The 16,940-nt window shown below is 38.7% G+C and overlaps 1 protein-coding gene across 2 annotated transcripts in view; it reads left to right on the top strand.

Moving 5' to 3' along the window:
* The window catches only part of TTC39A (tetratricopeptide repeat domain 39A), a 46,381-nt gene that overhangs the window by 11,628 nt on the left and 17,813 nt on the right, over positions 1-16,940 (top strand). The window contains exons 1-7 of one of the 2 annotated variants that reach the window (XM_030495399.1): positions 188-236; positions 5,919-6,050; positions 6,709-6,785; positions 7,304-7,371; positions 9,841-9,905; positions 12,357-12,456; positions 13,272-13,337. In XM_030495399.1, coding sequence (XP_030351259.1) covers positions 5,932-6,050; positions 6,709-6,785; positions 7,304-7,371; positions 9,841-9,905; positions 12,357-12,456; positions 13,272-13,337 — 495 coding nt within the window. In that variant the 5' untranslated portion in view covers positions 188-236; positions 5,919-5,931. Of the gene's footprint in view, positions 1-187; positions 237-5,918; positions 6,051-6,708; positions 6,786-7,303; positions 7,372-9,840; positions 9,906-12,356; positions 12,457-13,271; positions 13,338-16,940 lie in introns of those variants that run through there. The other variant, XM_030495398.1, reaches the window with a different exon arrangement.

Genomic DNA, 16,940 nt, shown 5'->3' with positions numbered 1-16,940 from the left:
TCCATTTAGTTTAATTTGCTGCACCATCTCTGAGGAGGATTGACTAGACAGCCAATTCTCTGTTAATAGTTGATAAGACTGCATGGTTCTGTTTTAGAAGGGGGTGGTAAGTTAATATGTTAAGTTGGGGAAGACCGAAGTGCTTTACACTTGGATGAGTAAATAGGTTGATCGAAGGTAACTACAGAAAGCATAGAATTGGTGTCCAAAGAGGTAACTCCTCGGCTGCAGTTACGGTATGTGGGATTCTTGCTCCTTGAAGAATAAAAACCATGTTTTGACACTTTCTTTTCTTTTCTTCCCCCCTCCTTTACCCATATTTTTCTGCTTACCGTGAAGAATTTGAGAACCTAGAGTTTTGTGTCTAAATGAGCAATTGTCCATGAATTGCCAGGTTTCAGACACCTTAGGAATAAATTCTTGTTTTATTGTCTTTTTAATAACCACTTGCAGAAACTTTCTCACAGCTTATTTGCAATTCAGTGTTGTGGTCATGCACTCTGTTTCCTAATTACATTGCAGCCCAACATGTAATGAGTGGCCCAGCTGCAAGCAGTGAGTGAGGTAATAAAATAGCTTCTAAAAAGTTGTTGCATCTTTACAATGTCTGTGAATTTTTGTACCCTGTCCTGAAGTTACCTGTGCCCTTGGCTTGGTGAAGTCTGTGGTTAAATCAGATTTTTTCCCCTTGATTTGCTCCATTTATTTTTGAGCCATCAGCAAATTTATATCATGCCTTTTTTCAGGCCACTGGAATATGAAACAAGTAAAATTCGTAGGTAATGCAGTAGTGTGTGTTTGATATGCATCTGCAGTAACTATAGTAAATACTGCATATACCTGCTTTGTTGCGGTATCAGCCTCAGTCTTTGATGCCAGAATCTGTAGCTTAAGCTTGAAAGTACACTCTGTGAAAGACACTCGTGATAAATTGTAGGCTCAGATGTATGGTTTTATTCACAGCAGTGTTGTTTTGTGTTTATGTATCATCAGAAAGTATAATAAAAATGGTAAGAATAACTGTGTGTTCATTAAATTCTGACAGTCAAGCCCCTGTGCCCATCTGGAAATGCTTAGTCAGTGCTTAGCATAAAATAGGGAGATATTTTATTGAAGGGGGTTTCCAAAACACTGCAGAAGCTAGTGAGGCTGTGGGGTTCTTTTTCCGTAAATCCATTTGTCTTCTGTTGCATATGGTTTTTATTCAGCTTTTGTTGTGCTCTGCGGAACATATTTCATGAGCTAATCCTCTGGTTTTGTACCTGACTGTATTCCGCAGTGCGAAACCATTCTGAAACTGATTTTTCATGTTATTCTTATTGCCTTTGGCAGTGAGGAAAATAGGCTTATGATCTTTGCAAGTGTAATGCAGAAACAGGATGCTAAATTTCACCACAGATGATATCCATTATGGACATACTCCATCTTGTTAGGGAATGACAAGAGCTGTAGAGTGGGCACATGTGGTAGTACTGAGGATTTTCTTTAGGAGTCATCAGTTCCTCACTGTTGCCTTTTAGCATGCTGAGATTTGAAATTGGTTTTCACAGTCCATAAACATACTATCTTTGTTTAAAGAAAAACTTTTCAGTTTTTACATGCTTGTAAAGAATTTTGTATCATAGATTTTGCAGCTTTACCACTTATGTTGTAGGACATACTCTGCTCTGTATTACATTATTGCAGATTCACTAAATTACTCACATTTGGCTTCCACAATAAGTGTATTTGCAACTGATGTGTACCATGTGTAACTAAGAGCAGATTTGGCAATGTATGAGAGTTAAAACTGGAAGATCTTTCCTAGCAGCTTAGAAATAAATATCTGAGGATGATGTCTAGACTTTTGTTGAGGTAAAGCTCTTCTTTTTTTCCCCGTTAGAAAAGCAAATCCATTGCAAAGAAGAGATCTAATTTCATAAAAAAGTAATCTGGTATTTTTGCTTCATGTTGCCTAACTTTTCTTGTTTCCTCTGCTACCTTTTAGCTTTCAGTTTTCTTTATTATCATTAACAATCCTTTTACAATAGTGGGTTCCAAATATCTTGTAGTTTCTGCAGCAAGTTTAAATTAACCTTTCGTATAGAGTCATCACACGAAGTCTAAGAACTCTTAAGAGTTAAATTCAGTCACCAAACACAGCAGTGATTTTCAATATGTAACCTGTTAACTGTGACAATGTGTAACACTGAAACTGTCTAGTCACTGGAGTGGGGAAAAAATATCATCTTCCTTCTCAACCCTGAGATACTTACAGTAAATCGATTAAAAGCTGACTAGGTTTTAGCCCTCATATAATTGCAAACAGATAATCATAAATCAAAGAGTTGATCCTGGTGAGATGTCCTGTTCACTTCCCCAAGATAAATGTTTAATATTTTAAACATTTTAAATGTTTATCCTGAAGGAAGGCATGACATAATCACCTGATATTTGTCATGCTTTGACGTGCCAAGTGATTTGACATCAGCATCATAGTTTGCTGATGTCAAATCACTTGGGAGAAAGATATATAGGAAAGATAAATTCATGACACGAAGTGATCATTGCGTGAGCTGTGACACATCTGTATTGCTGCTTTCAGTATGGTAAGAACAATACGAGAATGATTCATTCCAGGCAGCTTTATTCTGAAAATAGTCTTCAAAAAGTATTTGGTGTTTTCTCGTGGAATGTTAATTCTAGAATGACTGTGTTTGAAAGGTAAATTCAGTGCTTTCATGTGGGAGTATCTTGGGTAGGTCTGAAGAAATGGTGTTACTAATCTGCTAGTTACTTGTGAAACTCTTACTAGAATAGTGTAGTTCTGTGGTACCTATTTACTGTCAATGGAATTTTTAATATAAGCCAAATTTACAATATTAAATATCTTGTATATTCTGATCTTTAAAAAGTTTAAAGAGGTTACTAAAGAATGGAAGCCTTTTATAATGACTGTTTCCATGGTGTGGTGAAATGTTTTTGCCCTTGTAGAACAAAAGCAAACATGAGGGTGGAGGAGCTCTCTCTGAGAACTGGTCTGGCAAAGATAGTGTGTGACTGTCAGACTGAGAGCGGTGAAAGTGTAAGGGGGAGCACATGAAGGTAGAATGAAGCTCTAGACAGTGTTTGGATAAAGGCGGCACACAGCTCTGAAGAAAGGTTGAGTTAGCTCAGCCTTTACTGTAGCTTTATTATAGAGAATGTCAAGAACATGAAGAAGGTCATAATTTCTAGGATTTTTTCCTCTTTTTATGCCTGGAGTCTGGAAGAAGACAACTTCTATAGTCATTGTAAATAAATACATTGCTGCCAAAACCTGACCTTGTTGTTGGTTTCACCTCCTAGCTGGAAGAACTTACCGGATTCCAAAGTTTGGAGAATGGCTTAGATCAAAGAGGCTCAGGGGTTCTCTTGGTTTTTGTTTCTGTGGAAGCCCAGGCAGTAGGTCTAGCAGGTTGGTTGGATCTGGGTGGAACTTCTGATCAAAGATGAGGAAAGCCTTCAGGCCTTGTGTGACCACATTCTCCTGATGCAGTTTTAATTTGGGCCTTGATTTCTTTTGATAACTCTTGGGTTACACTGAACAGACTGTGTTCTGGTGGAGAGTCTTTCTCACACTGTGCTGTTGGATTTGTTTTACTTGTTTGAGGCATCTTGATACTAAATCAGGGCATGGATTTGAACATGGGGTTTCTGTAACCTGTCCTGCCTGCTGGATTACTGTGAAAGGATCCACAAAAAGATTTTGGGCACTGCGTTTGCACAAAAATTCCAGTCTCTGGGTTAATTTTAAGGTCAAATCAAGCCTTTTGTTTCTCATACTCCAGCTGGAGCTGTCACTGTCCTCACTTAGGTACTTGTTTTCAAGCAGGAATAAAAGTGTTCTCCAACAGCTCACAAGAAGGGATAGTGCTACAAGATAATGATTGCACCGTAGCTGGAGAACAGGCATGTGGCATAACTCCCTAAGTGCCTAAAGATATTAGTTATAATCCTCTTACTCAGCCATGTGATACCAACTACTGGGATAAGTCATTAATCAGAATATTAGTTTCATTTATGTCATAAAGACTTGTTAACTCCAGCAATGTCTTGGGGAAAGTGCTGCTGAGGAATCAAAAGAAGGAATAAAAAAAGCTATCAAGTTTCATTCTGTATCCATCTGTATAAAATGCAGGCCTTAAAACTCGAGGCAGTATGCCAGGATGTAACTGGCAACTTTAATTCTAGGGTTAGTATAAATAGCATAGATAACTCTTTTATATTTGGTTGTATTGCTACTTGCAATACAGTTGCAGCCCCTGGAGAAAATAAGAGTAAATTTGAGTGTTGATAAATACCAGTTGACTAACGATAAACAGTAATTATTATTTGCTTTAAATACTAGAGACAAAATAGATTAAACCATTGGTTAGGGCAGGGGTGATTTGGTATCAGAAGCAAATTATTAGAGAGGGAAATCCTTGTTCACCATGTATATGTGAAAAGTACCAATTTTCTTTTTAGTGCAGTGAATTTAATATTTATCTGCTTTGATTTTGAAAGGAAATTTCTAACATTTTGAAAGAGAACTATTTTAGTGCCTTCCCAGTGCTTTGAATTTGAACCTTTGGAAGGGATTTATTTTAATAAATGCGAGATGAAGTGTGTTTCTCTGCACCCTCTGAGGCTGATGAGTAATCAAATGAAGGAGCACTTCATCAGGCTGGCATTTTATAGTATGTTCATTTTATTTCTGCCTTACGTTATCATTCTGCTGAAGGAATCATGATCTAGGAGGCCAGGACAGAGCTGTCCTGACTTCACTGGATTTTTCTCCTTGAAAGTAAAAGAAAATGAATGGGCTTGTTTTTAGAAACAAATACCTGAAGTACACTTATTGAGAATAGGTGTACTGAGCATGGAGATACATTGAAAGGATATCCTTGTGTGACTGCAAGAATTCATGAATATTTCCTTCTATATAGATGGGGATCTATCTGGTCCATTCTAAAAGTGTAAACGATTGAAATGGCAATTGTTGCTCTTCAGCAGTATTCGTTTAAGTCATCCTATTTGTCAGGAGTGGATTAGCATGGTCTACAAAGAGTTTCTATGGCAGGAACTCATCTGAGCTTGCCCTGCAACATATTTCCCGACTTGTCTATGTTGGACCTCTACACCTGAAGGTAGTTTGATTCATTTGCAGAGAATTATACTAAACATAGGTACTCTCTGAATGCTGTAAATGTGTGCAATATATAAACCCTTCTTCCTGCCAGACGAAGACCGCATCTTCCTGCCTGTAGGAGTTAATTGCTTTTCTTGCACTAATGCCAAAGTTTTTGGCTTTCTGCAAAAGAGGCACCATCTGAAATCCCACAGGATAATATTTCAGTTGAATGGATTGGGGTGAAGGTTGGCGGAAGGGGAGAGGAAGAAAAAGCTGTAATGTTTGACATGGACTGGAATGCTTCTGGTGGGAAGAGATGTTTGAAGAAGATTCTATTTTGGCCATGTTATAGTACTGTGTTACTTATCTCCTTTAGTCTGTCCTGGGTAAACATCCCAAATTAGAAGAAGAATATCTGGGGTTTTGTCACGTGTTCTAGTATTAATTAGATACTCCATTAAAAAACCAAAACCCACATAATTCTGTTGTCCCTGAATGGTTAGCCATGTGGTAAATTCCCATGCTTTTGTATATTAAATACCTATCCTCAGCTCAGAATTGGATCATTTTAGCACAGTTATTGAAACTGGAGCTGTAGACATGATTTTCTGTACAAATCTCAATCTCCTTGATTATTTTATATGTCCTTTGTATTTGATTTCTAGTTCACACAGACCTTGTTCCCATGAGGCTGATACATTTCTGGAACTGGATTTATATTTCTTTTATAAAAGTAATAATATAATCAAATCAGCTGTGCTTTGCATCTTATGTTTTCTTTCAGAACTAAAGAAAGTATGTATCATGCACTGACTTATGCCACCATATTGGAAATGCAAGCTATGATGACATTTGATCCTCAGGACATACTGAATGCAGGAAACACAATGAAGGAAGCTCAAGCTACTTGTCAAAAGTAAGTGTGGAGCAAGTCACTCAATAAATGGGCCCTTCATGAGAAAGTTTTGAAAGGCATACAGGTTAAAAAAGGACATATAATCTATAGAAATCATAGGAAAACTGAAGTTAGAAGGGACATCAGGAGGTCATCTAGTCCAGCTGCCTGCTCAAAGGAGGGTCGGTTATGAGATCCCACCACATAACTTTGGGTTTTCAGCAGTCTGGTCTTGAAAACTTCAGTTTACTGCAATATTTCTTGTCAATTAGATTTTTGTTCTGTCTGTAGCCCTGATTCTCCAGTGTCTGGAAGTTGTTTCCTTTTACATACACTGCAGAGTCTTTCCATTTGGTGATGGTAGTACTGTAGCTAGCTGTCTCTGAGTCAGGTGTGCTCCCACATCTGTACACACATGCACACATACAAAAGAAATCAAAAGTCCCCTTATCCCCTTCTTTCATCAAGACAGATTTCCACATATGAAGGGTGAAAGACAGATCCCACGACCATGTTGACTATGTTCTACATGGAATGCGCTGAAGTTTGTGTATGTGGTAAGATGGCAGAGGGTTGGTGAGCACTAGAGGTATGTTAGTTACTGTATGGTGGCCATCTAAAAGATACTGTACTGTGTTGATGCTTTCTGTTCAGCATGACCAAATTGAATTTTCTGCAGATTTAGGAAGAAATCTACAGTAGCTGATTCTATCAACAACCTTGTGCATAAACAAAGCCTTGAACACTTTACTGAAGGTAACGTTATCTCTAACGTGTTTTACTCCTTTTTCCCCACCTCTTTTTCTCTTTTCTTTCTGCACTTTGAATTGTATAAAATCGTTTACCCAATGTGTTTGTGCAGATTACGAGTTCACTGACAAATGGCTGATTTGGCAGTTGCTGGATCAGTGTTTGACAATTGCTGTGTCACCATATCCAAAATCACTGACTGATTTTGTTGATTGCTGCCTTGGCATTTCCAGAAATTGCTAGGTAAAGAAATACCTAGAAAGAAGAAATGAAATGCCTAGAAAGGTTCTAGATCCAGGAACTCCTGGAAAGCACCAGAGAAATTCCTGCAAAGGTTCTGTAACTGTGTGTTGTTTCTGTTTGGAGTTACTTCAGTAGTCTAGAACTGAAACACTACAGCAAATTTGGAAAAGATTTTTCTCAGTTTGAGCTTTGTGATCTTCTTCCTATATTAATGGGCTAAATGGTTTTTCATTACTATTTATGTGATTGGTTTGTTTTCTTTCCCCTCCGTGTGACACTAGAGGAAATCCATGCAGAAATTTGCTATGCTGAATGTTTACTTCAGAGAGCAGCACTCACATTCCTCCAGGTATGGATTCCTGCATGGCTCTTTGGGGGAAAAAGAAAGTACACACCATACAGGTTTCTTTTCTTAAAATGAAGGAAATGGTAGAAGACCATAGTTTGACCTAATGGTGTAAGACTCTTTCAACAGGATTAAATCTGGAATTTATCTGGTGATGAGATATTAGAATGCTTTTGTTAAACAGTGCTGCCTGTCTTTGAAAGAAAGGGAGCTCTACCTCTTCTTCGAATTTCATCTGTCTGAACAAATGAAGCTTGATTTATTTGCTGGTTCAACATTAGCAGTACTTACATGGGCTCCAGCTTGCAATTTAAATTGTTAATCATAGTTGGAGTAACTGATTTTTCTTCTTGATGTGACTGTACTTGCTATGTGACAGTGGATCTCTTCATCTGTGCAGAGGTCGTATTCACAAAGGTCATATTCACAAAGGGCTTCTGCTTCTTGGCTCAAAGATGCTGATAGAGAATGAAATCCAGGTGGTGATTTTGTAGTGTTTGGGAGCTGCCAGATGGGCTCTGATTGAGGTTGCTTATGAACCATGTAACCTTTTTCAGCGACCTGCCGTGTCCCTCCGCTAGAAACTATTGCTTCATAGCAAAACCAGTAATCAGAGTAGCTTCTCCTGAAGATTTTTAGAGTGCTGACGATGGTGACTTTATGGTAAGATGCTGGACTTTGAAATGGCCAAAGTGTAGCTACCTATTTCCATATTCCTTTGTTTTAAGTAGCCTTTAGCACTGGGGACAGTTTAGGACAGCTATGGAAGCAAGGTTTTTCAGAACTTCTCCATTGTGCCAGTAAAGAAAGGAGTGCTCTAATGCAGTATCTCTTGGTTTTAAGCACTGTTTTCACAGGTATCTGCTTTTTAAAATGTTTATAGATGCATGAGAGGTTTAAGAGTAAGAAAATAGTTTTTTGTCCTTTTCTGCATAAAGAATGTCTGTCTGTTTGCTTCCTCTTCTATTCTGTGTTTAATTTTTCATGAACAGGTTTTAAAAATTAAACAAAGGCACTTGGTTCCAACAGCTATTGAAGTGGTTAGTTTTTATGCTTAACAAAAATGACCAAATCCAGTTGAAAACACAGAAAAAATAGTCTCAGGATTTTTCAAGGGCTGAACTATTCTCACATTGGTTCTCTCTGTTGTTGGTATAATGAGTATTCTGTATTTAAACATTTTAAAGCCATCTTGTTTTCTCTTTCCATTTTCCATTCAAAGGAAAATATAACTGAACCTTTACATATTGTTCATATGCTGTACACCCCACTCCCCCCCCCAGTTGCTAATTAAAAACTGACTTTTGCTTGTGATTGGGATTCAAGTCTCTAGGGATATATCATCAGGAATTACATGTTCTTTTATGCTGCATAGTTTCTGTCCTCAACTATCACTCTCAATAACGTTGCTTAAGTATGTCCGTAAGGGACACAGGTAGTGTTGCATGCTCTAGGAGCAAGCCCCTGCCCTTCAGTTCAGGCCATCAGGCTTCCTATGGTAGTTCATAAAAAGCAAAGTCTGGAAGAAGTTGTGACTTTGGTTGAATCGAGTTATCTTCCTTACTGGCAGATGGAAAGCACTTTGAGGCAGGTTCTTTCTCTTTGTTTACATGTCAATGAGTACAATTGGGCCCTGCTTCTTTAACTATAACAGTAAAACAACCAAATGTTCATATAATCGATGCTATTTTGTCCACAATGCTTCATACAGCCTCTTAAAATGCCATCACAAAAACCATCTGCTAGAACATATGTAGTCTTCCTGTCCCAAAGCAATAGCAGATATCAAAACAAACCAGAATGACAGGTTATATTCGATGAGTGAGGCAAGAAACTGCCACCAAACAGTTTCAAGACTAAAGAGTTCTCTCTTTGGAGTACAACTGTAAACTAATGGTCCACCAGACATGCTTTGCTGTAAGTTCTTAGTTCATTATAGTTTGTAATTAACATGTTACCATGCTAGTGTGGATCTCATAGATACCTGAATATTCAGCCCAGAAAGAGCATATCCAGCATAACTTTACTTACCCTGCTTCCTTTTCAGGATGTAAAACTATATTCTCTAGACTCCTGAGGACAGGCTGTTATTTGTATCTGGTGTTGAGCCAGGAAATGTTCAAATCTTAACTGTGCTGAAGGACAAATGAGAGAAAGCTATTTTTTGAAAGAACCGCAAATTCATGTGCCTTGGGTGCCATTCATTAGCTTAGTCCCTGCGTCTGTTGATGGTCCAAATGTCACAAGGGGCTAAACTAATCACAGAAGGCATCAAAATAAATTGTGTATGTCTGAACGGCATAAAAATATTTTAATACAGAAAGGAAATCCTAAATCCCTGTATTGTTTCTCAGAGACTTGCATGGTCTGTGTCATGATGGTTGTGTTCAAGGCATGTGCTCATCTAAAGAAGACAAAAGCCCTTTATAATGCTTACAAATTCATGTTGCTAATGTGTTTCCATTCTAACAGGATGAAAATATGGTTAGCTTCATAAAAGGAGGCATCAAAGTCCGAAACAGTTACCAAACATACAGGTAAGTCAGAGTGACAATGTGATGAAATGTACTCTTTCAGTATGAAGTGTTGCTGGTCAAATTGTCCAATTCACAAATGATTACTGTTGTATTTATGGCAGCCTGTATTATGGGCCTCATGTCCATAGAGTTTCTCTGCCCAAATTCCTCCTTAGCATAACAAAGGACATTGATACTATGGTCGATTTGGATTGTAAAGATAGTGGACCCTAACCCTGTTAACTCCCAAGCTTTGCCTACTTCAAGTACTATATCCTTGAAATTATGTCAAAAAATGACTGTTCTGAATGTTGTAGTGATGTGTGTCAGCATAGCACAATTTTGAGGTCTTGCAGTCATTATGCATATGAAATGGCATTTCTTTATAGTTCTAGCTACAGCTTTTTGGAACATTCAAAACCAGTAGCTGAAGCACAAGTAATTCCATAATAAATGCATGAAACTAAAACAAAATGAAGAGACAATAAACTGAAGTATAAATGGCTTCAAACAAAGATTAAACAAATTTACAGGAGATGGGTTTATGGCGGCTAGTTACCATACTAAAACAGATGCAGTCTCTCTGGGTCATGAAGTCCCTGAACAGTCAATTCCTAGATGATGTTTTTCCAAACATATGCCATGCCACTGAGTGAATTATTTGCTTAACTGGACTTTTAATGTGGTTAAGTATGGCAGTTGTTCTACTCTAAAGGTGCATGCTATTGAAAATGATAAGCAGGGTTGCTTATCTGAACTCACAACATGCCTATTATTCAGTGTCTACAAGCCAAAAACATGTACTTAAGCAGATTTCTTTTCATCCAGGAAATTGGAGAGAGCTACTTTCAACATGTGCAAAAGGTTTTGAAGTGCAGTAGTAAATCCTAAAAATTACATTAAACTGGGAAGCACACCCAGTTGTGCCTCAGTAAATTAAGACCAGCTCTAGTATATGTAAAAACAAAGTGTTATAAATCTAGTAGTTCTTAGGTGGTCTTCTTCAAAAGAATGCTAATAGCAACTTGCTTTGTACTAAAACATGTATTTAAACAAAGGGGAAGTTTGTATGTGAGGTTGGCAGTGACAATTGTTGGACTGTACCTTTCATGTGGGAAGAAAGAATTGTTTGCAGTATTGGAGAGAGCGTGTGCAACAGGTTACAGAGAAAACACTGGAATATGGAAATGAGACTTTATTTGCTTTGATTGATCAGTATTTTTTGCAACATAGCTTTTATATAAAAAGCCATCTTTCCTTTCCCCACTGTCAGCAGTTGCTGCTTCATAATCTGCAACAAGAACGCTGAAAAGACAGGAGGAGTAAATGTTGCAAAGACACAATTTTTAACACTTTAAAACCCCTTTTCAGGGAGGAAAGGTTACCATGCACTGTAAAAAAGACAGAATGAGATAGAACAATAATTCAGATTAAAACATTTGCTTGTCAGTGAATACAAAGTATAAGAAAACTTTCACAGTAGTACAGACTTATATGAATAATATAAAGAAGTGAAGGCTAAATATGCATCATATTTTGTTGTATTTTAGGGCTTGAAATTTAGACTCAGCCACAAAAAGTCACATGTCTAGCAGATACAAAGGAGCATCCGGTCTAGGTTCTCCAGAAGTATGCTGAAAGGGAGGGAGATGACAGTGTCCATATTTGTGTGGGTTGAAGGCAACTCTAAATGCAGGTCCATTGTAAAGACTGCAATTACAATGAATAGTGCTTTATCTGCTGGCAACAACCAATAGATAAAAACACAGCAGCCTGAACACAAATATGTGGCTGCCATTAAAAAAGGTTTTTTTTTCCTTCTCCTAGTAATTAACAAAATAAACTAAAGCAATAGTGTGAAAAACACATAGCTATAGAAAGCTTGGAGACAAAACAGGTTCAAATCCAGCTGGATTACACAGGGAAATAAAGGGACACTACAAAGTTGAGATCTAGAAAAGTTAGAAAAATAAGTGAAAAGTAATTTCCAATATACCTGCTTATTTAAAAATATTTCTTACAATCGTATTTTCCTATACATAATAAAATGTTCTTTTCAAAGAACATGCAGAAAAGGGGAATACCTTCAGGGATTAGTGAAATTCAGATTAAATTGGCTAATTTAAATTTAGCTCTCCTGCACTGCCCCATCATCTCTTTTCATATTAGTAAAGGTTTGTGTTGCTCCCAACAGCCATTCTTGGCACATTTTCAGACAGAAATGTGATTGCAAATTGGCTATGTCTGTTTGACAGAGATTAATCTCCAGGACTTCATATTTTTGAATTGGTAGTAATGTGACAGAAATTATTTGTTGATAGATCCAACAAAATGTTTGTTCACCTGGGTGAGATGGCAGATTGACCTTTTTAGGACTACACAGTAGTTCAAGGTAACTGGGTTACTTTCTTTCTGAATTGTAATCCAGCATTTTATTTACTAACAGTGTAACAGAATCTTATGCATTTGCAGGGAGCTGGACAGTCTCATACAGTCTCCACATTATGTCAAAGGAGAAAACCATCTTCATTTTGAGGGAGGTGTAAAACTTGGAGTTGGAGCATTTAATCTGGTACGTACCAAGAGTTCTTCTTTTGAGCTGAAGTCCTGCAACCTCCTGAAAATGATCCTGAACACCTAAGAAGCTTCAGGAACATTAATGTTACTAATTATATGGTTAAATTAGGTATGTGTTCTGACACAGGATCCTAGTCTCTGGTCTAAGAATGTCAGACAGTAGTGCACTTTAGAAATAGATTGCTACCTGCAGTGTAGGCAACACTGCTTTATGTGTGCAGACCCACTCACTCATGGGGAGATGATCAAGTGAGAAATTATCGTATCTAACAGGGGCTAAGGGCATGTTCTTTGAGAACATAGCTGAGTGCCTGAGCCCAGCTTTCCAGTAAGGGTGTTCATTAGCCAAGTGACCAATGCTTGGGAGGTGCTTAGAGGGGAAGGTGTTATAGTCTCATGAGAAGGGACACACTGGGATGGGTCTAGGAGAAGCCTTGTTCAGAAGCGGCAGTTGCCTGTGTTTTCTGACTGCTTAACTGGCACTTGGGAAGCAACCAGGGACTTGGCTGTTAGCAGGGCACTTGGTGGGGCAGTATTTCCGAAACATCCAAGTGCTAGAGTTACTAAGCATGTGGTGTGCAAACGTATTGCTGTGCAAGCAGTCTTGGAGACACAGGATTCCTATATTAAACAAGTATTTTTCTTTCAGTTGTATGTAAAATATATTAGGTGTACACATTTACCTAGAAAATTGTCAGACATACAAAGATGTTTTTGGTAATTTCAGTGTTTGGAAAAGTTGTAGGAGGCAGCTGGTAGCTGAGAGGCAGAAAGTCTATTACTGCATAACTGTTGCATTTCTTTCTATAGACATTGTCCATGTTTCCCGCACGGATTCTGAGGTTGCTGGAGTTTGTTGGGTTTTCTGGGAACAAGGTAAATGTGAACTAAATGTCAGTACGTTCCTCTCACTCTTAATTTAGAAACTGAGACAGGAGCTTCTCTCTTCTTCCTCATATTAGCTCAGTGGAGGAAAAAATCAAATAGTTCTATGTCAGTTACGAAAACAAACCAACTAAAGCAAAATACTCTCCTAGAAATATAAGAGCAGTTCATGTACCAGCAGAGTTCTGAGAATACTTTGCTGAACACTCATCTTATTACTGCAGATGAAAATTGTCCCTCTAATTGAATTTGTGTTATTTTCTTTTGGCCCTGAGATTTCTTGTATAGCTATGAGTGGGCTGATATTTGTGTTGATGAGTCAGCTCCTGTTCCAATTTTTTAATAACTCACTGAAGCATGACCTACATTATCATAAATTTAAGCAAAACCCTGCTGCCTGCACACCGTAAAAAAAGGAGTATTTTAAACATGTTGATCGAAGTTCATTGATGGTCATTTATTTTAACATCCTAAAAAAGGTCTTTCTGCATTTACCATTGGTGAGCCAAATGCCTAAAGCCAAAAGTAGAATCGCAGATGCATTTGCAATCCTTTCCAGTGGTGATTTTCCAAAGCTTGCCGGAAGCTGTCCCCTGCAGTACAGACAGGAGTCTAGAAGGTGAAAGAAACAGTGACAGAGAAGGAGAAGGAAAGGTTTTGTGTCATGTGCTGCACCCCATCCAGAAGAAAGGAGTTTAGAATATGTCAGTATTTGATCTTTCAGTCTTTTGCATTAAATGCTCATGGTGAGCATCAGATTGTGCAAGAGACAAAAGAGCCATGGTTAGTGCCTTGAGCTGTTTACAGTTTACCTGAGAGAGCTGCAGAGCACTGGAAGACAGCTTGCTTTTGGTGTGGGTCATGTGTTTATCAAAACTGGATTTAAAATTGCATTGTGATATCTTCCACAATACCAGTCTGCCTTGGAGCCAGCAGATTTGCCCTTAGGGACTCTTCTTGTCTCTCAGACATGTCGTGTCTGATAGTAAATGAGGACATGCCCAAAACTTCATTACTCCCAAAGCCATTTGTAGGCAGTGTGGACAACATGATCAACTTAACAGCAGTCTGGAGTCTCAAAATAGTAGGTAGGGATAAGATCAAGGAAGTATAAAAGTAGCCTGAGGTGATGATTGTTCCCTTCCAGTCCAACAAGTGCCAGTTGTACCTGTCTCTCTGTTCAAGCTCCTTTCCCATGTATCATTAGTCAAAATATGGGCTTATTTGTGTTTAATGGCATAGGACCTGCGTTTGGACTTTTAGGTTCAATGCAGTTTTGCCCAATTTTGTGAGAAATCTTTCGTGGGCAGAGGTTTGTCTTACACACCATCAGGTATGTTGTGCTGGGGAGGCTGGCCTTCCTCACTCACTGGGCAGTAAGTGGGGCACGTGTTCCATCTGTGTTTTATAATAACTAACTTCTGACGTGGGATCAGAAGAGTCCTTGCACTATCTTCCATTTAAGTACTGAACTGTTCTTACTGACTCTTCTGCCAGGTCTCAGGCTAAATATTTACTCGTGTTCTTACTTTATAGACAGTTACAAATACTGTGCTGCTGAACTGTGAGAAAGTTTGACATGAGCAATTTATCAGGGGGTCAGATGACAGCATGATCTCAGGTGAAGGCAGGAAAGCTTTCAGATAGAACCAGTGTCTTTCAAATCATGCTGTTTGATGTGGGAGGACACTTTTCCCAAAGCAGCTGAGCTGAAGAATATTTTTGATATGTCAATTTGTAATACATGAATTCCATTTTCCCACTAAGCATCTTTTTTAATTGCGTTTTGGTCTCTTCTCCAATTTTTAAATGAAGATTAAATCTGGGTTCGAACTTAGACGGGAAGTTCAGGTTGGATATACGGAAGAAATTCTTTACTGTAAGGGTGATGAGGCGCTGGAACAGGTTGCCCAAAGAAGTGGTAAATGCTCCATCCCTGGCAGTGTTCAAGACCAGGTTGGACAGAGCCTTGGGTGACATGGTCTAGAGTGAGGTGCCCATGGCAGGGGAGTTGGAACAGGATGATCTTAAGGTCCTTTCCAATCCCTAACTATTCTATGATTCTAAAATGATATGTTCAAATGCCCTGTCTACCAGTTTAATTAGTAGTATCCATTGTCTTTGCTAAGCCTGCAGTAAAATGATCAGGTCATGGGACATGAATGATGACCTTGCTTTGCATTCTTTGTCAGGATGCCTAATTAAAAGAAAGTGATTTCAAAATGTCATTAAAGAGCATTCACTTCAGAAAAGTAGATGGATTTTAGTCAGTGATGGCTGAAATAAATATGAACCAGTACTGGCATTGTCTGATAATGTGGTTTTAAGCATTGTCCTTGTTTGTCCTGCATTCACTGTGGGGAATCCCCACTGCTCATATGGGGAGTCCTGAATGACAGGGCATTGGATGTCTTGGAACAAGGATCAAATTGGTGAGATACCAATGTAATACAGAGTAGTGGCAGTCTTGGGAATTAAGAGATTGTGAGACGTGATGAGCAACTTGCAAAGAAAGGTGAGAGTTAGCATATTGGATCACTTTCATCTCTTAAAAAGCATCATTGCTTCCTGCTCTGCATTAAACCTTATGCCCTTCAGAGTAACTTATGTTTTCTGCGAAAACAAAACTTAAGTGTGTTAATGTCATTTAAGTATTTTGGAGAAATTACGAGAACTTACTGCCTTGACATCTGTTTTATATTGCAGCAATATGCCCTGTAATAGACTTTGTTTGGAAGCTCCTTCCTGGTGTTCTGGGGTTGCTCATATCACCTGTGGCATAGGTGTGGGAGATATTTATGGGTTATTTATGGTTAGAAGGTGTGTCCTAACAATTAAATATAATGTACTCACCTAGTGACTGGCACCAGTGAGCGTAGTTTGCTTATGGAGTTCCTCCTTAGGCTCAAGTAGTAGCTACCTGTGATTTGTTTCCGAGATCCTCGTTTGATCCCCAGTGGGTATTACATGGGGGTATTGCCCAACTCATGACACCTCTCTGAGCTGATTAGGTTTGCTGGCTAATCTCCTTAGGCTCCCTATGGAGAAAGAGTAAGTGCTTGAAAAGGTGGTTCATGCCTGACCTTAGGCTTCTGTGCTGAGTTGTTCCTTGGAGGAGTACCTCTGAGTCCACAGCCACAGAGGGAGCCTAGGGAGGCTGGCTGGCTGAGCATGGTATCTAAAACATTTCAACCAGCAACACCATCATCTCACTTTCCTGGGGATCTCATCGTAACAGAACCAGTTTGCAAGAGCTTTTTTTGAGGAAAAGCAGCTTTTTTGCAACCTTTTCTACACACAAATGTGTAGTGAAAAGTAAGCGTTCTTTAATACCTGTACTGGACAAAACAGGATTATGGACATACCACAGAGTGAACTAACTTGCTCGGTGAGTTTCCCATACCTGTGCAGCTACTCAGCTTAAGAATTTAGGGTCAAGTATGCCAGATTTGCATCCTTCTTCTGATGAATGGGCAATGTTCTTAACCCAGTTACTTCACAGTTAGTGCTTTCCAGGATGCAGTCCCATGCAAGGAGGGGTGTGGGTTGCACTCCTTGTTCATACAGATGATAACTTTGTGTTTACCTGTATTA

The sequence above is a fragment of the Strigops habroptila genome, chromosome 8 (assembly GCF_004027225.2).
Source record: "Strigops habroptila isolate Jane chromosome 8, bStrHab1.2.pri, whole genome shotgun sequence".
Classification (NCBI taxonomy): domain Eukaryota; kingdom Metazoa; phylum Chordata; class Aves; order Psittaciformes; family Psittacidae; genus Strigops; species Strigops habroptila.
This window is presented reverse-complemented; position numbering and strand designations above follow the sequence as displayed.